The following is a 22,262-nucleotide window of genomic DNA, read 5'->3' as shown; positions in this document are numbered from 1 at the left end:
CGCCTCCAGCTCTAACTTTTTAATCTTTATACGGGCAAGGTCCAGTTCTCTCATTAATTCTTGCGTGGACAATCTGCTACTGGTGGATGCACGAGACGGAGAAGGCAGTCGAGACACAGACATAACGCGTCTTAATGTAGCCGGATATTGAACTTCGCACGGAATTTCTAGCCAACTTTGTACGATCCTGTGCTAAGGCCGTGATCTCAAAGCAAGGAATAGGTTACTTAGCCTAAACGCACGATCTAGATGTCCTATCTGACAGGTTACGTGTAGTCTAATTCACCAACGGACGGTCAGTAGTACTTGCGGCGAAACCGAATTCTAAGAACTTCACCTGCGTTTGTTCAGTAGTCGCGATTGGGCAGTGAACAATATATTGAATTGGACTTGGGCAGACAGTACAGACAGGTAGACCATGGTTCTATGGGAAATTACCAGTAAATCGTGAGGAGAGTTAAAGAAAGGCTTACGGCTAGATTGAACCTTGGGCAGTTAGCAACACAGGATGGCACACGAAGGGCAGCGTGCTATCGGACAAATCAAGCGGGGAAAATTGTTCAGTTCAAAGTGGAACAAAATTTCAACAAGTCCATGGATAAATGTAAACAAATCGTCTATAGAAATGGTTGAGGTAGAGTTGGCTTTGTATAAAATAGAACGGTTCAGTCTTGAAACTTGAGCAGTCACGGAAGGGTGATGAACTAGCCTGAGGAATATGGAAACAAATAAATACGTCACGTAATTTACAAACACATTCAAGGAGGTCATGTTTAAGACGGGAAGTTGTCAGTCAAAATTTTCTGCCAGTTGCCAAATTTGTGATACACAAGTGAAGACCGAGCGGGTGAAAACGTATGGGAGGGTTTTACACAATTATTATGAAAATGTAGAACCCCTTTATGGTGGTCAATGTAATCCTGACGTGCGCTTCGTTTGTATTTCTGTTAGCATGATCAAGTACACCTGCAAAAATCATCTGGAGACAGTGTTGCCTTTTGTCGATTACTGCTTTCTCAACGAAAACGCTGAAACTTTTCATGGATACGTTTTTTTATTTACATGCGCGCTAAACAAATGACTCAGATTGGCAATGAAATTGCTACACAGAATAACGTCGAAGTGTCAAAATGCAGGTCTTTTAGTTTGCTTTAAGTCCATCTGAGTATTTGGTTTGCTTATAAAAGCTTCCATGAACGTAGCGTTTTTCAGCATTGCACTACTGAAACATCCCAGCCTAATGATGAATATTTGAACGCCATGGTTGCTTTTGGTGGTTGAATAGATAAACATATTTTTCGCACAATTTGTAAAATCAAAATGTTCAACGTGACAACTCTGTGACCCAGTACTGAGCTACCTAGGTGAAATATTAACAAAATTGCCGAAATGGATGATGGAAATACAAGGTGGGTTCACCAATGTAGGTTGAGTAATCATGAACAATCTTATGAACTATCAGCATTCACTTAGTTGATCACGGTTTTTACGACGCTTGAAAATTTACTTTGAACGTAACCGCTAGTTATGTTGAATAACCAGCCTAGCGGTGGCGCTCCAAAATGGTAAAATAGTGAACCGCACAAAAATATCAAGCTAAACATTTAAGCACAGAGGAACTTATTCGTCTCCACGAGTGAAATCAACTAACCATTGTACGTTATCAACAGTGATGGATATCATGGAAATGTAAAATCTGTGCATCTTTCTATGCAAGTCGCGACAATATTTACAAACCCGGGAGATTCCTGTAACTGCGTCTTACATAACCTGTCTTAATTTGGTGCTGGCGGCTTTCATTCGATGTACCTGACAGTTTTCCTTCCACTATCATTTTCAGTAGGTGCTTTTTGGCCTAAGTATATGTATCTTTATTGCATCAAACCGTTTCTCTGTCGGCGTCGTTTGCTGTCCTATGTTCATTAGTATTTCAAACTGTTGTCATTTGGGAGGACGCTACTGAATCGCTTCATTGGGTAACAAATGCTCAATAAGTTGAACTCGTTTTTCAGTTGATGTAGTCAAAATTACATATCCAAGACCTATGACAAGCATTCGATAGAAATCCCGAAATATTGGTAATTTTCTATGCTATACCGGTTTTGCAATACATGGTCTTGACTATCACAAAAAGGTACTACTCCAAAAAAATGGTGTTATCTGCGTAATCCAGATCGAGTTAAAAAACTCTTTTTTAAACTTTCCCCGAAACTGCCATAAAATTAATATGACATCTTAATAGAACAGATTTGTGGACATGTAATTTATGTACAAATTTTGTTTAGTAGTTCATAAAACCAATGGGTGCACATGTTTCTCTGACCAGCTGTCAAATTATGCGCGATAAACCAGTCACAACAGTCTGATCTGGCACTTTTGGCACCCCCGGAGAATGCATGCCCCTAGAGAGTTCAGAGTGCTGTAGAAAGCCACTGTTTGGGTTAACAAAAGAGTGCACGGTGAAACATGGGAATTCTGTCCACCAAGTGAGGGTGTGCCCTAGGATGTATACAGCAAGGCAATGGAAAGTTTAGCGTTCTTTGAATGTGCAATTTTTACAGCTGATGAGATGTCCCCAAAACAACTTTCGAATGTAATAAAAAAGGTCACGACCGATTGAAACACTTGGAGTATTTAAGCAAGAGTTTCATCTTGCAGGTAAATTCATTCTGTTTTACAAAAACACGGAGCAGGTTTAATGTGATCTATCCTTATTAGGAATCACTGTTATTGCGCATTCCACGGAACAGCAGAGTTTTAAAACTAACAATTTGTGACAAGCATTTTGAACACTTGAAAGTCGATTACCAGCTAATAGCAGTTTGATTCACCTGCACTTCAACAGGGCATGGAACTGCTTATTTCCATTCATGAACTTACATCACGCGGTCATATGTTTTCACTGGCAGTTGGGACAACGAATTTTCTAATGCGGATTTCATCTATCAGGTGAATTTTATACTTCTTCTGAGCATCGCGTGGAGCGTACAAGGTGTAATGAGATTTGAGGCCATAAATGAGCTTCTATAGACCGGATCACTCACATGATAAATTCTTCATTGAAATTCAAAACTTTCCTCACTCCGTTAACCCACGAATCAGTGGATGAAATGGATTTTGTTGTCGAACTTCTGACTGGGATGACAATAGTCGTAAACACCCTGCTGACCGAAAGCAAAAATTGTATAGTTAAGCACAGTAGCTAATATGTAGCTTTTGACGAACCACTCCTAATAATAAGTGTTCTTTCATACATGGCTGTCAGTTAGACTTCCTTCGACCTGAACACCGTAGAGCTTTTCATATTATTTTGGTTCTTTCAGTGACAGTTAAGTGTCACATAAGCCTCCTTTGTATCCTCCTCTCGGTATTAGTAAGTTCCCTTGGAAAGGCAGTCTTTGGTTGAATGTTGTGCTCCATAAACTCTGCAAAAGATGCCTTCAGCATACAAAGTGCTCTGCAGTGGAAAAGACGTTTCCCAGGTTGTATTATGTAGATGTTCGTTGCCGAATTTCCATTGCATGTATATATCATTACGAACAAGGAATATTATATTATACAGAAATATATTATCAGCAGTAAGAGCATAGTGCTTAGTGGAAGATGTTAGTCTGTTGCAGTTTGAACGCTATATATTGATGTATCAATAAACGGGGGCGGCTTTCGATTACGATCGTGTAGTTGTTTGGGTGGGTTCATTTCGATGTCCTATGACTTGACTGTTTGGTAACCTCGTGCAAGCTGACCCTCACTCTCAGTGTTCTCGTTTAACAATTAAATTTCGGATTACTCTTCGTCTTATCTATTTTCATTGAGCATTTGGAGGATTGCAGCCTCCGGGTTCTTCAATTCAAATTTTCGCCTCCCTGGAATATTCCAGCTGACAAGCTGGTCCCTTTTACAAATCAAATACATATCGAATTTCCGATGCAATACCATGATTGGGTAAAATCCCTACTTTTCTTGTGTGCCCATTTTGAACCTTCAAGGACCGCTAAAGTACCTACGGCAGGGTTATGATGGTTGACAAATAACTAGCTTCAAGTTTTTTTTACTTGAAAGTCAACACAAGCGTCACGTCCAAACATGTTCAAAAATGAGTGATATATGTACTCCGGTAAGAGTCCAAAGCGATTCAGACGTAACCCAAACCCGTCGCAAGAACCAAATCTTTGAGATAAATGGAGCAACGTACAATCATTCAGTCCCTACGTACTTCCAGTCATCTACTTCAAATAAGCTGTGGGTCAACAAGTGCGAGTCTTTCTCATCATCACTGATAGCATTGAAATATCAACGTTTGTAACGGATACCCCTCAAATTTAAAATGACTACCGTTAAAAATATGTCAAAATATGAAAAAAAATATAGGGTATGAACTGGATGTTGTAGCTTGCGAAAATATCGACAAAACTTATCAGAATTTTTCGGACAAACAATCTATTTTCAGTATATGGTGCCCTGATTGAAGCAATTCCTGTAGGCAATACGGTATGAACTTTTGGGATTGTAACTGCTATCTGTATTGCTAAGACGCGGTTGGTTTCCAAAATGTTATGAACATTTTGTGCGCAACAATATCTTCAGAAAAAACATTATTCAGCTTATCAAGCCACTTTGATAAATATTTCGATGTGCATTATATTGCATAATATAATGATGTAACATTTTCTGTCACGCTCTGGACAAATGATGTGTGTCAAATCATTTCGTCGTTACACAAAGTCACATGCAGCTGCCACCCACGGAATGACATCAATCCGTCCAGATTAGGGACGCTTGTGTCATACATTCAAGCACCACTTAGCTTACGACAAAATTTTTTGTTCACGCAAACCACAGGCTTGGCCTCGTTGACTCCATGGGCATGTTTAAGTGTCTCACCAGTTTCTTCAAACAGCTATGCCGAAGTTTCGCCTTCGGAATATCACGCATTACTAGATTGGCAGTTTCATCTAGTTGGCTGGGACTTCTTTGTGCCACAGCCCACAGTATCGGGCTACAAGACCTACAGTCGTATACAGTGCGTATAAAATTCTACTGTTGTATCTGGAACATTTGGTACACTGTATGGATATCCACTACCGCATCATTTCTGAGTAAACTTTACCACTTGTGGTCACTTGTCACTATATATCAGAGAAAGCACGTTACATTTCACAAAGACGCCAATGGCAAATTTGAGTGAAAAATATGAAACATTCTTATTTAGTAATCACTGGTATCTAAAAATCACATTTTCAACTACGAGTAGAGTTGGAGGCACCAGTGTGAATCGTTCAGTTTGATGGAAAATGGTTTCTCGTTGAGGCAAGATGAACATAAGACGAATAATGCATCTGATTAGACAAGCTAACTTGGCGGATTCATGTGTTAACTATGCCACGTTACCAAGGTGACTCAAGTGCAATGAAAAATACATGACGGTAGAATGGGTTGCAAAATAGGGGTATCACAAAACGTTCAAAGGTGTCAGGTAGCTTGCGGCTAGCCAAATTGAGTGGTTGTCATGCTGTCACTGTAAGTGTTAGAACGTGTTCCTTCGTAGATTATGTTATACTAGCCACAGTCTCTCACCATTAGTGTCATTTTATGGTGCAATTCTTTAATGTGACGGAGATGTTTCTGTGTTACACATGCACCGGCTCCCATCTGCCGCGTCATTATGGAAAAAAATGCGTTGTAAAAAAGTAAGAAGCCATGACGAAACAGCTATTTTTTGAACAACATTTAACAAAAAGGCAGTGCATACATCTCTATTATGGGCCTGTTGGACATATATCAAGATAGTTTGATTATTAATTGGCTCCAGAAAAGGAGACTGCGCCGGAATTTATGCCTGATTCGCTTGTGCTTAATCAAACATGCTGAGGGTAAACAACGAAGTATTACTTACATCCTCAGTGGTAACTTATTCATTTGTGTCTTTCCCGCTATCCTGATATGGCAAACAACCACCAAGATGTTCTGATTAGTTGGGCATAGCTTACCAAACGCTGCATTTCTGCAACGCACCGGAAATGTGGAGGCATGATCGATTTTAAGCAAGTGTTGAGAACTGATGCCGGTGTCGTGTCCAAGAAGCTAATTGGGGGAGTTTCATATTAGAGATATGATCAGTAGTCATGAAAATATAGCCAAACCGTTTTGCAACCGCTGATCCTCAGGTTCTGTTAGTGCGGTATGCAGCATTAGAAATCAGATTATGTTGAAAGAACGTCAGCGAATGATGGACTAACTGCGTTATTAGTAAGCGGCCTCGTCAAATACGCTTTTCCGGCAACGAAGTTACCGGGTAATGTTGTCACTTTCTTACGCTATTAGGCGCACCAAATGTTGAATTATCAGGAAGATCGAGCAAAAAACATTGAAAAATCAATAGATCTATAAAGGCATGAATATGGGTTCACTATGGTACAAACAAATCAGAGGATTTGGGCACAATGTTATTCTTCTTGTTGCTTTATTCAAGAGTAGTTCCTGCAGGCAATTAAAGCGAACGTCTTTTAGGGCAAAGACGCTCATCCATACTGAAAGATGGCGAACATGGGAGTGCGTACTCTTAAACTGGTGTATCTCGTCCAGAATTTTTTTATGAAATAAGCGAGTATATATGAACAGCGTATAAGTCATCAGCACTCCTTTCACACCGCAGCTGCTGTTTTAAAATCGAATTAAATTGACGGAACTTTAATGTAGCGTGGAAAATCAAGTGGGAATTCCGAGTATAAATTTTGTGGCTGACCTAATTTTTAATTTAAGAACTCACATACCACTCCAAAAAGTGTAGTTGCAGCACAGTTGTCAGAGTGCGCATTATGAAACCCAGCGTCGCAGTACGCAGTCACAGGCGTTCACGAGATGATTATGATCTTCTAAACTAATAGTGTATACAAGTACCTATAGCAATCATATTCTCCCGTGGGAATCGGGATAACTACTCAGCGCAGTTATTGTTCTGACAGCTTACCTGTGATTCGGCGTAGACTACCACTTTCACATTTGAGAAGAAATATATCCTATTTCTCATTTTCATAGATTTTGTTGGTTATCCTGATACACTCATCGTATGCAGCAACAAATCGGCTGTATTTTGACACATTTGTAGACACGTGAAATGAGGCATTTAATTTTCCTGTTAAACCTGACAGTCACTGGTAGACTTGAGTAGTCATTTCATTCGTCTGTGCCTGCTCTGGTTGACACGAAGAACCAGGCAGTGTGCTGGTCCATAAAAGACTTATTCCACTAGTAACATATCAAGAAGTTTAACGCGCGCTAGAAGATCCAAATTCCATAATCACGGCCCAAGTTTATCATTTATGCTGAGGAGCGTTGAAAGTATTTAGGGGTTACTAAACACTTATTGTTGTCAAGAAAAACATGAGGACCGTCAAATCAACAGAATGATGAGATCACTACCTTAAATCTATTAAGAAGACGAATAACACTCTCTTGATGTAAATTCAGGGGACGAGTAATTTGTAGTGGCCTGATTAATTCCTTCAAGGTCTTGTGGAAATGTGTGTGCTCATTGCGCATTTGCAGGCGATTTCGGAATAAGATAAATAAACGAAATATGGTGTGTGGGTCAACCAGTGCTCTCTTCAGTGTTTTGGTCTCTAGAATTATTTGTTATCAACCTATTTAGATCGGATTAGGGCACATTTGTTGCTTCCCGGTTGTCAGCAGCTGAATAGACCCAAGAAGACGCAATTTGTAAGTATTGCAGGTATTCCAAACGCAAGAAATGTTGTTGCCACATCTTTCATGTACGATAAACTCACAAGTATTAACATATTATTGCTGACGAACACCGTGGTACCACCTAGCCAATGGAATGAAAACATCTATCAGTCCAATATACCGAAATGAAGAAATAATGACCGCATGATGTAGAAAAATGAGCGAGTAATTTATGGCGGCTTAACAAACTTATTCAGCATTACAGGCTGATTCGGGATCAGGCAACTAACCCAAATACATGATTTGGCGAATTTGGCGAACGCAAAGTTGAACAAGGCTTTATATCAGCTTTTGATAGATCTATGACCCTCTGAATTACCATGATCATAAGCCATACGAATACGCATTTTCCCACACGTAATCGTTGAGTCTGTGTTGCTCGCGAAACCCAGGGCGGCTGCTCACTGTTCGGTGTGTTTCCAAACAAATTTTCAATCATATTTTGTTTGAATTCCAAATTGGCCTTGCATGCTAATTCATCTATCCGACGATACCAAATTTGTCATAGGCAAAAAGATATAATTTCTCACCCGTGATATCATTTTACTCCAGGATCTGAGATCGATATGACACCTCCACATATAGTCCCCAAACCACCTGATTGAGGTGAGTTCAACGTACGAGTGATATAATGACTGAGGTGTCCGTGAGGTTAGACGTCCATGGTGTTAGCGGAAAGCGTATTCAAGGTGGCGAGGCGCCGTTGTAATCGTGCCAATGAAAATGTTGACGTTGTCAAACGCGCAAATTCCTGGATTTTCAAAAATTAATAATGGAGACGTTCTGGCGCCGATAAAATGGCTGTTCGATTCCATAAGTCAGCACAACAGAGCTGGGAAACGCAGTTGGATATTCGTGTGCCAAATCATCTTCTGGCCGCTTGCTACTTTCTTATCAAATCGCCTGGCGTTTTACATGCCCAAGCATATATGGGGAGTTGACATTAATCCAGCTCACATATATCGCCAGGTTTGTAATTTATTTGTTTTTATTTATTTGTTTTGTATTATACTTGAAGCACTGCTTGAGCGTTTTGCGATTGTAATTTATGATTCTCAAATGTCCACCACTCCTTCGTTCATGAGTGTCTGTTATGCTAAGCATTTCGGCTGGCATTAGTGCGCATTGTTTCGCCTCCCTGTTGTCACTGAGAGAGTATGTCCACGGAAAGCACGTTTTACAAGTAATTCATTTGGTTAAATCTCAAGCAATTTTTTAGGTGTAGCTTCATCGTCGCTACAGCATCCAACTTAAACACTCCCCTCCGCCACGGTAGTTCTAGTGGTTTTCCAGTTGGGTCCGGATAATTAACCTGTAAGAATTTTGTTTAATTCTTTATTTTTAAATGTTCCGATGTAATAGTGCGTTCTTCTCGCTACGGATAACCGTTACTATTTAAAAGCCTTCCGTTAAGAAAATCAATTTCCTTATGTGCAAACTCGTTCGTAAGCTTCACTTCCTGGGGCACGGGTAAATACAGTGGAATATCGAAAACGAATAAGCTATTCCATAGACTATCGAACTTAGCCTAGAACATTCCGTATGAATCAACCCGTATTAGTGCAATAAATAGCCTTTCATTCACGTGAGGCTATCCGTAGGAAACGCGCATGATTCCTTCTGCTTATGGTCTGCAATACGCGGTTGCCACTCTAATAAATGTGCTACTGTGGCCTATAACACGCCATCATGGGTGGATGATAGTTTGGCATTGTGATAATCAGCTCAAATACAATGGAATAGACGCCGAATGCTATTGTGTTATGGAATCATGGAGCTCAATAATTTAATTAAATCTCACTGTGAAAATTTCAGAGTGTTAAAACATGATATGATCTTCATTATTCCACGAGCCTCCGTTGAGTACTTTTACCTCTTGTTCATGTTGTTAGTTCATGATAAGTTAATAGCCGGGGCTGTCTTGCAACGTGGCAAACAACATGTGCCAAATCACACAAGATGAATAAGGAACAGTTAATTTGAGCTGGCCTGACATAATGATATTCAAAAGGACTGGTAAATTCTAAGCCAGTCTTTCACTTGTACTGTAACGCGTTTTTGTGCTAACTGGGTTGTCTATAGCACACTAGTCCGAACCGTCGTGCCTCGGGGAATAAATTTCAGTAACCCCAAATCTTGTTTTCCATCCGTCCCATTTCCTGGTGTGAAACTGCTCTGGCTTCTATAGTGCGTAATTTTCGTCAGTTAATAAATCCACCAATCACTCAGGCCAGGTTATAAATTGCGGAGTATGATAACGACAGTTGAAAGTTTATACGCGTACTACATGAAATTTCTGCACAGTCCGATACTAAAAGATGATTCCGCTGGGCCAGGTTATAAATTGCGGAGTGGGATAACGACAGTTGAAAGTTTATGCGCACAGTCCGATACTAAAAGATGATTCCGCGTCTTCAAAGAAGTGAGTACAAAGGAAGTTTGGAACGTATACGATACACTGTTTAAACAGTAAACTGCTTGAAAAAATACGATCATATACAACTCAAATATGCGCTAAATATCAAACCACGATAAGCAAAGGTCAGGCAATCTTAACTGGTCAGTGGATGCTTCTGCGTCCCTCTCTGTATCTTGTCGATGCAAGACGTGCACCTAATTTTCCTCCCGTTGTTAAAAGTAACCATTTTCAACTATGTTTTTCGAGGAAGCACGTTTCTACTCGTGAGCAACTATTATCATTACTTTTAGGCGTTTATCCGTGCGGCTATTTTGTTGTCCATGAACAACAATGAATGGGGTTATCATGCTACTGAAGTGTATTTTTATCTTACATGTTCCTGCCTATTGATGGCACAAATGGACAAACAAATCATACACATAAATAGAGTTAGGGTAAACATTCTTCTCTAAAGTGTGTACGAAGCTGACAGACAGAAATATTTGAGAGAACGTTTATGCGACTGGTTAAGCGGGAGCTCCCAATTAAACCATTGGTACACACAGAAATGTAGAACTTTAACGGTCCAAAAGGGAATAGTGTCGGCCAGCAATTTTTAGAAGTAAACAAGCAACCTGTACATTGACCTAAGCATTGTTGATACTGCTATTTTCTTTTTGAACGCTAGACAGTGCATTTTGTCAAAGTACGTGAGTGAGTGTACATACCGCATGCTCTAATAGAGAATATAAAAAACGCGGGCATAAGTACAGACGGAAAGCCGAAAAACAATTTTCTCTTGCATTTTCGAAAGCAAACTTTTAAAAGGCACATGCACAATTATATCTAGTTAGATAAATTGGGTTGGTTGTTTGGGCAAAATGTTACGTTTTATGGTAATCCGTCAAAAATTATTTAGGTACCTACATCATGTTTGCGCATTCCATGCATAATTTGCAACCCTCATCAAGTAGGAACTAAAACAAACCTTGATGCAATCTGAGATAACATAGGATTGGGGCTTTAATAAAAGATCTGTTTGAAACTGAAACTTAGTAGAAAACATTGAGTTGTTTGCGTAAATTAGAAAATTCTTGTGTGAAAGGGAATTACCACAAACGTTTTACAAGAAACCACCATTAACAGTGGATCAGCTGCATCCATCTGGTGGCCGCAATTGAATGTGTGGTATGTTCTTAGCCCTAAAATGTTATGTATGTGCATTCCGCTCTGGACTCTATCTTCATACACAACTTTTGATATCTATAGAATTCTGAAGCACATTAACTAAAATCTGTGCATGAACGTCTTGCAGATGGACCGGGATCCATAGCTATTAAGTCAAAATACTTCGCAAACCACGATGACAAAAAAATTTAACAGGCGCACATTTTATGGCATACTGTTAGATTGTCAGTAACTAATCTTTAGCGGCGAACAGATTTTAGGGCAATAGGACCACCCATCATCACAGACCCAAAAAAGTGCAATTTAACAAAAAATGTGACTCTTCCTTTGCTAAGAATTACATATTTAATCCTCTGACTTACCATTTGCCTATTTTTTTGTGACGAAACCTCATTTGTCCTATTTTCAAAAATATTTAATTTTGTTCATATTACTTAATTAGTTTAGGAGTAAACTAATTAGTAGTTAAAATTAGTCACCCACATCAGTAGTTCTCTTAATGAGAACAATGGCTCCACCATCATTTTTGTGTCCAACCTAACGAACCATACGTTGGCACCAATCGCAAATTATTCGACGTCCATTAATAGCTGAGAAACTGCGGCAATGATTCCATCGGTACGGCGGCCAAGATGTTTGGAATCACAGTTGTGCAAGTCAAATTAATGTTTAGTCACTTTGATTGCATACCAAATAATCCCATCATAAGAATGCCACCATCAACAAACAAAGCAACCAAACCAAAACCGACAAACAAGTGGACATCGTTTTCGGAAGCTACCCCGTCTTAACACATCAAAGAATTGATTAACACAAAAATCCGCTCGATGATGAATGCCTTACAGATGATGGTGAAGGATTCACATCTGTTTGTTTCATTTAAACTCAAGTATTATGTTACTTGTTAGGAAATATTTGATGGCTTGTGTTTGAGAATTAATTTGGTCAGCTCACAACACTGCCAACTCAAAACGTCTACGTCACTATGACATACAAAATTTGATGTCACTCCCAAAATATTTCCGAGCTTTACGAATTACATTTTGTTAGCATTCCAATTGCGGCTGTCAAAAATTAAATGTAAATGTTGAAGAACAGCGTGTCTTCGTTGTTTGTACTACTGCGTACTGATGTGAAAGCCTGGGCATTTGTTATTATAAATAGCAATTAGGCGATGCCTAGATTTTGGCATTAAATAAAGCAAAAACGCTTGCCTATTTTCTCGTTAGCGAAAGTATCTTATTTCCTCGAGAAAACGGAACCCAAACCAAGCTTTTGTGTGCTAGATAAGAGCTAATCGTTATCAGAAGTCGGCGGATTATTTAATAGACTGCTACGTTTGTAAAAATGAATTCCCCTTATGTCGTCTTGTGGTTATGTACTTTTTGGCGCATGGTTAATTGCCGCTAATCCAGATTGCACTAGCTTTCTTGATAATAAACAGAGTCAACTCCTTCTTGTTTGGTTTTGTGGCATGGTAACCTCGGTTGTGACCAGATGCAGCACTACAGCACACCAGCCGGTTTCAATCATTCTGGACCCCAGATTATTGTCCACAATTTTTGCCGATGGATGCGCCTGTTATATATATTAAATATAATGCTTCAAAATTTAGATGTGTTTAAGCTCTTCATCATCCTTGTGAAAAACGTGACCGCCCTGCAAACCGATTTTGAAGGGTTGACGCTGGTTTAAGGTTGATCAGTGAGGTTATTTGAATTCCGCTCTCATTGCCATACGAAAAACAAAGGTGAGGTGTGTGAAAAATCTGAAAAAATTAGACATTTTAAGTGAACTGAATATATAAAACCACTTGGCAGCATCTAAACAATTTTCATTGCATGGGTTGTCCTCGGGAATATCAAGATCGCTTGCCACTTGGATAAAAATTAGGCGAAGCCGGAAACACGTAGCTAAATATCTTTTTCGTTAAATAGTCAAAGTGAATCCCTTTTGAGAGAATCACTCATCTCTAGAATGCAAATGAAACTTTGAAATTCGCGAACATACTCCACTTTCTTTGCAGGGTAGGTGATCTCCCTGAGTCCTTGGACAAAAAGAATTCAAAATGAAGAATTCTTCTTCTGGCTATTCGTACCAGGAAGCATCGAGAAAATTGGAATCTCACCGTTTCATCAGCAATCGCGTTATCGCAGCTATGTCGCGGAATAATTTTGCAAGTGCTATCAAGAGTTTGAGGGTAAAGTCCGACCTTATGAACTCCCTTAATTAAAAAACAGTGCTCCGTGGATAGTCTATGTTTATCAGAATTGTAAACAACTGCATGGAGTATGAACCTCATCCAAACTGCGTACAGGACGCCACCTACTTTCATAATATTTCAAAGTTTAAGAGTTAACCACCTAGTCCAGCCGTCACAGAAGCACATAAAATGATTTTCTACTCCGGCAAATGAGGTTTTAAAGGCAGATCCCCATATCACCTTTAACAATTCCGAGTGCAGATTTACACACTGCCGGCCAGTTAAAAAATTCAGTTTTTAGCGCCCAGCTTGTCTTTTGCAGAAATAGCGGTGGGAGGTCTGCACCATGCAAGCATTTTGCTAGAACAAAAAATTCTGCCAACCATTGTGCTCAGCTTTCCTGCCACTCGCGCAACGCCCAAACTGAAAGTCAAAAGATAAAAGCCTGGGAGCTTGTACAGAGACCCTTCAAACACTGGATGACAGAGATAACAGTGGCAGTCTTTATACCCTGAATAGATAGTCTTCCGGTCCAAACCAACAGTCTGTCGTTTCAAAGACTCCTGCAGTTAGTTCCCGCAACATGCTCTCATGAAACCGTCTGAAAGCTAAGCCATAATATTTCACAATGGCAAACCGTCTTGGTAAAGATTACCTCTAATACTGAGCCGCGAACAAGAATGCCCCTGGTAATCGGCTGCCAATCAGTCGGATCTAAAACAATATTAAAACCATGACTGGAATACATGGTACCTCTTCTGGCTGTGTGATCTCTGATGCCTCACCGGGTTTTCGTCCCGATGACGTCCCCTTCATTGTTCAAAGAGTGAGGTGAACTGTCCAGGGAGTCCATTTCTTCTTCTGCACATCTGCGAGCCGAAGACTGCTTCATACAACTAAATTATAATGCTCGTAATCACAAAAAGGTTCGTACTAAGTGAGTTCGTCCCATCGGATCAGCCTGCTCCGGTCTTAAGGAAACCACTAGGGTCACTTTTCTTCCATCGCCTTATGGTTGTCTGTCAAAAACTGTCCCAAAAGCAGCACGGTATGCTTCTGATGATTGTTAACATAATAAATTCCTTTTTCTCGGAATCGATTGTGTGCTGGCGAGCTCCACAAAATCTCCGGTGTACAAAGCGCTGCCTGTTAGATGTGCTTACATGGTCAAGTTGCAAGACATGTGGGCATTTTACACGCCACACACAATTCGGGTGAAGGTACTCGAATTTATGGGGCGTTGCACTTATTTTGGAAGTTGTATTAGTTCTTACAGAGGACGCACGAATCTGCTCGTATGATATTGTCTTTACTAAATTGGACCATCGTTGCCGTAGGCTAGTTATATTTCCGAATCCCAACCTCACCATACCAGCTGCTTCCGTGTTTAGTTTTGAGACATATGCCGATTGACCAGCAAAATCGAGACAGTTTAAGGTCTAACAAACGTTGCCTCGGATCCGTAGCACGTGCGGTCTCATCTCGGCGAATCCGAAACGAGTCGATTACAAACGAGTGTAGGTTGTGTAAAACGGACTTCAACTTAGTATTTTTCTAACACAAAACCATTTATTGCGCAAGCCGAGCCAGCGTTTTTCAGAGAAATTGTTGTAATACACGCCCAACTGATGCAGCCTAGAGCTAATAGGTGACCAAACTCTGTCCCGAAAGGAAGTATAAAAGACATTAGAGAACGTTCTAGAACTGTCGATGAGAATGTTCTCCCAAGATGCCGCTATAAGATTTGCACTTCATCCGATTGGAGACGCTCCAAGATATGTTTACCTATCAATATCGTTGGCGTTTCTTTGTCATTTGTTGTACGTGTTGCTTAAAAAATTATCTGGAATATTTTCTAGGAATATTTTGTTGATGTAGGCGTTAGTTCCACACCCACCCTAATTCCTTTCATCTCAATAAGCTTTCAAAGAAGTAATTAGTGTACGGAATAGAAACACCTGTTGAATACCGATTTTCACTAAGGAAACCGCAGTGATTTTGTAGAATTCTCTGACTCTGGGCCGTTAGCTTATAAGGCAACGTCAAATGCGCGATAGTGTCTCCAGAGATTTTCGACACTCGGTGGGACACAATTCTGCCGGACCTGCGGATTTTCACCCAAAGCCCTCGTCTGATCTCACCACATCAGGTGGTGTCAAACGAGACTGTCCGCTTTCATCTTTCCTCTCCAACTTCATCATTGTTATGATAACGGATGACTCGCTACCAGTTGGTAATGCCTCTGAGTCCGACGTAAAACCGGGTATTCGCTCTTATATGTCGAGTGTGAAGAAGATACATGTTTCCGTTAAACAAATTTTCCTCGCTGTTCGGAATGCACTCCACACATCAAGAGTTGAAAGTGCGGCTACAGTGCTATATGTCTTCAAACCCTGGATGCATCCACGCGGTTGAACCAATTGAGTTAGTGAACAGATTTATTTATTCATCCGGTTTCGTCAGTATAGGTAGTCTACCGGTAAGCAAGAGCATGTTTCGTGAACGGGAAACACGCTTGTCCCAAGTGTGACACGATTTTATCTGTGAAATCGTGTGTTACCGATTATGCGGTGTGCTCCGTATTATTGTACTATCGAAAACCTAGTCACTGCGCTCTAAAGATGTCGACTTTCAGTGTTTGGCCATCCTTGTAATCGAAGCATTGCCGGAGTCCGACGAAAACCTCGGATTGATAAAGTGTTCACATGTCACGGATTGCACTGTCTTGGTGACGTCAGCCATATGCCAGTCCACTAAGTTCCCTAAAAGACTCTTTTCTAACAAACAAAATCAAGGCTGTTATCAAAAAGGAGGCAATGGTCGAATGCTCTTTTAGATACTTTCACAAATTTCACTGATGGAGCTCTTTGATGAAGCATATACATTGGTCCAACAAACAAACACTTAGAGAGGTGTAGCTGACTTTCTTGTTTCCAGAACTGCAGAGCCGCGTAAATAAAACTGACTCAGCATGTTTTATCCAAAAAAATGCCCAGGAGCGCAATGCCTTTCGATCATTTGAAAAAAACAAACTCGCACGCATAAACTCCAGGTTTTGACTTTTTTTTAACTGTTTCATTATTTACTTATAATTTTTACGTCGCATTATTCCGTTATCTGCATTTAGCAATTGAGCCTTTCCATGTTTCGGGATTTTGCATGCAACTCAATGTGAACCAAGTAATTACTCCGTATATTCAGTTAATGCCTAGTTTGATGGAGCCAGCATGAATCTGACTTAATAAATAATGTACAAGCAACGCGTACGCTGATACAAGTCATTGTGCAGAAAAAGATTTGTTTAGATTACCATCCCCGCAAGTTACTAGGAACCTATCGACATTTAGTAAACCAAGTAATGCTCCCGTTTGCTCTTAAAGAGATCATTCGTTCAACACCCAACGTGTTTGAGCATCTCTTGCCTATTTGGTGTTAGAAACGCCACCAGCACCCACATTTTCGGAGGCAATCATTTTCAAAGCAGGCAGCCAGTTAGGGGAGCAGGCAGGCATGTAAGAGAGCAAGAGGCACGCAAGTAGGCAGACAGGAGGATAGGCAGGCAGATAGACTTGCGAGCGGCCTGTAAATCTGGGTTATATACATAGGTAATTTGGTTATCTCTGCCCAATTTTAAAATTATAATACAAATGAGCAGCACTTTAAGAAGCCGTTCGTTATTATAATAATAATGAATCTTATATATTACAATGATATCGGTTATACTATTGTAATATTCGATGCACAATTTCCCAAATAATTCAAATCAAGAGAGCAGAGCAGTATGTGGAATACGTATGCGAATTCACGGGATAACACGTCACATTAATCAGCTCAAGTGATTCCAAAATGACGGACGGGCTTTGCTGAGAAATACCTGTTCTATGGAAATGATAAACATGCTCCCGTCGGAGTAGAGTCCGCAAGATATATGTTCATGTTTACCATTTACTCAGCTTAGGAATTGTGGTCAACATAAGAAGCAGGTAAATTAAAGTGCGCGTTAATTCAGTCCATTTGTGCAACCCAGGAAAACCGTCTGTCCAAGTACTGTGAGGCTTTTAGATCAGTTTAACATACCATAGAAACATATGATGGTGACTCCCTTGCAAGAATCTTTCGTTGGTTTTTAGTGGGTAACTAGACATGTGACCTGTTAAGTTCTGTTGCGGAGGTTCAGCGCATTATGAAACTCCAAAAACTGAAACTCCAACTGAACGTTTGGCTTCAGTAATCATCAAGAAGCTCTCGGTATCATAAAATACATACATAGATCACAGCGGATTAATTTTTCCCGTTATTTACCGTGAGCCCTTTTCAGAGCACGTTGGTTGATAAAAACTGGTGTGAGCCATGTTGATCCCGGATAATTCGAATTAATTGGAATGCAGCAATATGTTTTTAAAAATCAAATGTCCTTAATAATGAACATAATAAAAAAGCTATGCAAAATCCACTACCTCAAAGACAAAATGATGAATACGATGTACAAATGCTTTATATAAGGTGGTCACAACGAAAGGGCTGGTTAACACATTTTAAGCCAATGTGCTCAGCGGGATCAAAATATGGAAGTGTTGAATCTCGCTTACAAGCCTCTCAGCCACATTACTAGTCAGCATCATGCAAGCGAAACTTTGCCTTCATGTGCTGCTCAGGGGTTGTACAGTAAGTAAAAAGCACATCGCTAAATGTTGCTGGTAAGAGTGAACCGGATAGACCAAGTCGTGATACTGGCTTAAAATGAAACCCTCAAGAACTGGGCATCTGCGTGTCATTCAGGTGTCAATTTGTGCAAAATGACGTTTATCTGGTGGGCGTATTCCATTGTGTCCCTGAATGTACTTATGTATATTTCATGGTATGTTCTCCGCTGCAGAACCTGCCTTGTTTATTGAATTTAAGAGTGATCCAAGAAACATTCACGGTATATCCCTTAATTTGTATGATGGCGAGCAGCCTTGTGTGAGGAAGTTGGTAAGCGCAACATATCGCGTTTAGAGCGAAGGATGAAAGATACAGACCTCAAAAACACACTGCCCATTAAGCTGTTCCTATAGAGGTTAACGTTAGGGTCGAATAACGCAACTTCAGTTGCCCACGTAGATACCGTCGTAGATGAGCATACACATTTCATTCACACTTATGATGTTAATAGAGATTAGTAGCACTGAGACTAGGATAAGAGATTGTTCATCACTTTGAAAAGGCTTAAAATGACCTGTTGTCTAAGAAACTACGCTTTTACTACATACTTTACTTTAGTTATTACTCGGTGAACGCCGCTACAAGAGTAATCGCCTGTGATAACACTCTGAACTGTATAGGAACACAAAAATCCAGAAAACGTGCGTCCACGAGAAAGCAGGGTCAATCTTTTGCAGGTATTCGTTAGATTGCTGAAACCAGTAATGGAAGGATTGATATAAGCGGTTTTTTAGAAGCCGCTCTCTCCGGTGCACTGTGAAGTTCTACCAGTCAGTAGTTTTATTCTTTTGCGGTAGTGCTAACGCAGCGGGTAATATTCGAACCAAGGAAAAAAGCTGAGAAATGCTTAGAAATACTAGCTCGCAGGGCTAAGAGACTTTGCGCTCAATATTTCTGCCTGAGGTGAACAACTACCTAGTGATCATGAATTGGCGATTTCTGTCATTTTTAGGCGATCTTTTTTGCATCTATCAAAGCGAAAAGTACTCATGTCAGCTAGTTGGTTTCCGTCATGAAGCAATCAGAAAAACATCGCGTTCAAAACAAATACGTTGCAGATTATCTAGACAGCTTGGCCTTAAACGTATCACTCAGTTCCTTTGTAACAGTTGAAATATATTCGAAAACAAATATAAGACAACACACGTTTATTTTAATCTGTAGACTCTACAAAGTTTCACATCAGTTACACCCATCATATCGTTGTTTTAATGATTGGCACCCCGAAAAATTGTGCACAAGCCATCAGTCTACTTACTGGCTGCTTCGTTAGCTGTGCAGTAAGCATCAAGTGTATGAAAAATTGCCAGTCATCATATCAAGGTCACTTCGTCGGTTAAAATCGTATGATCGAGTGCGTGCATTCTGACTATCCAAAACGTGCATTTATCGTTGAACTGGTTTCAGCTACAGTGAAAATTATTCTTCTGATTTACCGTCCACATTAGTTCACTTGAACGCACACATACTCTCTCACGATCAAGGGATGATATCCAAAGGATAATTTTTGCTACAGTGAAGGAAGCATTCATGACGCCTTGAAAAACGAGCAATCCTTCGGGCAACTGGCAAATTGATTTTCATTTCGTGCTTCAAGCAAAATAAAGTATCAGACGTTCCATGTGGTGGACATTTTAGACAAATGTTCAGAATGCATTCGCAAGCTTAATGTGCACAACTAAATCGAGTTTAAATCTGACTAACTGTAAGGGCATAAATCCACCCGAATGCTTACAACAGTTCACTTCTGTGCTTGTGCTTAACAAAGACGAAAAACGTTGGTTAAGCTATTCCTTGTACTACGCAACACGAATGAAACCATAATCGGTCCTTTTAAGATTTGGGTAAACCTTTTCGAAATATGGAGGGAGAGCAAATATTGTGGCAGTTTCGAAAAGCTACTTTAGGAAGCCACTTGGCGCTTTCATCAAAGTCATCCGTTTTTCCCAAAACGGCATTGAACTTAGATGCTCTTGGTATGTTCGTTGTGAATATCTATCAGCTTTGCTTGAAAGTTCATCTTAACATACAAGATTATCATTATAAAGTGTGTCTGTGGAATTTCACGCGGCTTGTCAAAACCTGAGAACTAATTATTTTTAACGTTATGTTGACATTTGCCACTAGTGGGTTCGTAACTAAATATTAGGTGCAAAAATGGAAGTGGCTCGCAAATATTTGATTCGTTTTTTATGGATAGTGGATGCAGGTGTGAGGGGTCTTATCCATTCATGATCCAGTTCATTTGAAGAGAAACGGGTTTCACATCAGGCTCATCTTTAGCTAAAATCCAAGCAGATTAAGAATGAACACTAAACGGCAACAAGCATACAGATCAAATTGCTTAAGAATCTGCCTGGGACGAGTTATGAGAGTAAGGTGCACTAATCCAGATCAAGAAATCTCACTACTACCGAAACAGTGATTGTCAAATATAAAATTACATAGTTTGTTGTTAGTTTGTTCGCTTGGTGTGGCAGTTGAATTGCAAGCGTTTCACCACCAATCGAGGCGACGCACCACTGAACTGTAGGTTCATCAAGGTCGGCGGAGAGCAAGTCAACATTTTAGTGTTTCACTGCACCAAACTGTGCCTAATTAAAAAATTATGTCTATTCAGGTTACCCAATTAAAAAGTAGGAATATGTAGTTCGTGTAAGACGGTGTGCAGTTTAAAATTCATCTCCAAATATGCTATCTAAAAGATGATTTCTACAATAGGTTCACTGTTTTCAGTAAAATAACTTTTCACTTGTATGTAGAGGACTTACGTTGACGTATATCACCATAATGTTTTAATCAATTACGGGTTGTTCTGGGTTTCAGTCATTGGCAATAAACCCATTGACTTGTGCGGTATGAAATTATTTTTAACATTCAGTGACGTATCCCAAGGTTCTAACATTTTTGGGGTTCTTAATATGTAAATTTTGAAAGTTTGGCGTGATTTAGGGAAGATATGTGAATAGTATGACTTTCCAAAACTTTGGCCAGTGTGATTCTCACAAGAACAAATGATTATTGCTTACTTGAAATATTGACGTGCATCTAAACTAGATTGCTTATCACCCACAAATCTATGGAAACTTCACCGCAATAAAATAACCCAAAACTTAAGATGGCACCGTATATTTGCAAAGCGGTCAACGGGTGATGAGTCTGCGACTGCAGGCGATGGAGACAAATATATCTGTCTATTTGACTTCAATAGGCTTAGTGTATTCCTTACATTTTTCTTATTTTACATGAACTATTTCTACGGTAACCCTTACGTGGTTGCGTATCGTGCATTGCTTGCGGCTGATGAAGGCCAATTAGGAACACAAAACTGGCATTTTCATCACTGCTCTGAGAAGCACCTCCCATTTGTTATGCTGGCATGTTTTATTCTATCGAGTCAGGAATATGTATCTCACTAAGTGAATGAACGTACCTACGGAATTTCAAGGATTACATAATACCACAGATTGTGGTGAAAATTAAGATGAATGCTTACTTTTGTGACAGGTGCATTACGATGATATTTGTTAAACAGTCTAACATGATCAATTCCTCTATATATTATGATGTGCTCGTCCATGAAAAACCTGAAGTCAAAACACATGTAGCTCACTGGTCCGTGTTGGGTATTATACAGACCCAAAACCACCAGAAAACTGGGAGCCATTTTGAGATTGCTTTTATGTGTTTACTGGTTATAAGTTGATTTAATCGTGCTTAACAGTAAGTGCTTATCTAACGCAAATAAGTAAATCCTAACTACTGATAACTTTGTATGCCTTATGCCTATGTGCTTCAGTTAACCGCAAGGCTTCAAATGTTTAATAGATTGAGAACAACACAGTGTTTTGTGTGATAGAGAAGTTCTTTTATGACCCATAATTTATTTTTATCAAAGGTTAAAGAATAAAAATAAAATAATTGAATTTTTTGACTGAAAAACATAAAGCATCCTAAATTATTTTGTATTTTGCTGAAGAGACTCTGGAAGGCTAAAGGATCTCCACACGGTGATATAGATTG

General features: G+C 39.7%; 1 protein-coding gene across 1 annotated transcript in view; it reads right to left on the bottom strand.

The window, feature by feature from the left end:
* Positions 1 to 583: 583 nt before the first annotated feature.
* T265_06366 (hypothetical protein) overlaps positions 584 to 22,262 on the bottom strand; it is a gene marked incomplete at both ends in the record, with an annotated part of 54,101 nt that continues 32,422 nt past the window's right edge. Inside the window, one exon of the mRNA XM_009171607.1 lies at positions 584 to 709. Coding sequence (XP_009169871.1) covers positions 584 to 709 — 126 coding nt within the window. The remainder of the gene's footprint in view (positions 710 to 22,262) is intronic.

This window comes from Opisthorchis viverrini (genome assembly GCF_000715545.1).
Source record: "Opisthorchis viverrini unplaced genomic scaffold opera_v5_126, whole genome shotgun sequence".
Classification (NCBI taxonomy): domain Eukaryota; kingdom Metazoa; phylum Platyhelminthes; class Trematoda; order Opisthorchiida; family Opisthorchiidae; genus Opisthorchis; species Opisthorchis viverrini.
Note: the sequence above shows the minus strand (reverse complement) of the source record. Positions and strands in the feature narration are given on the sequence as shown.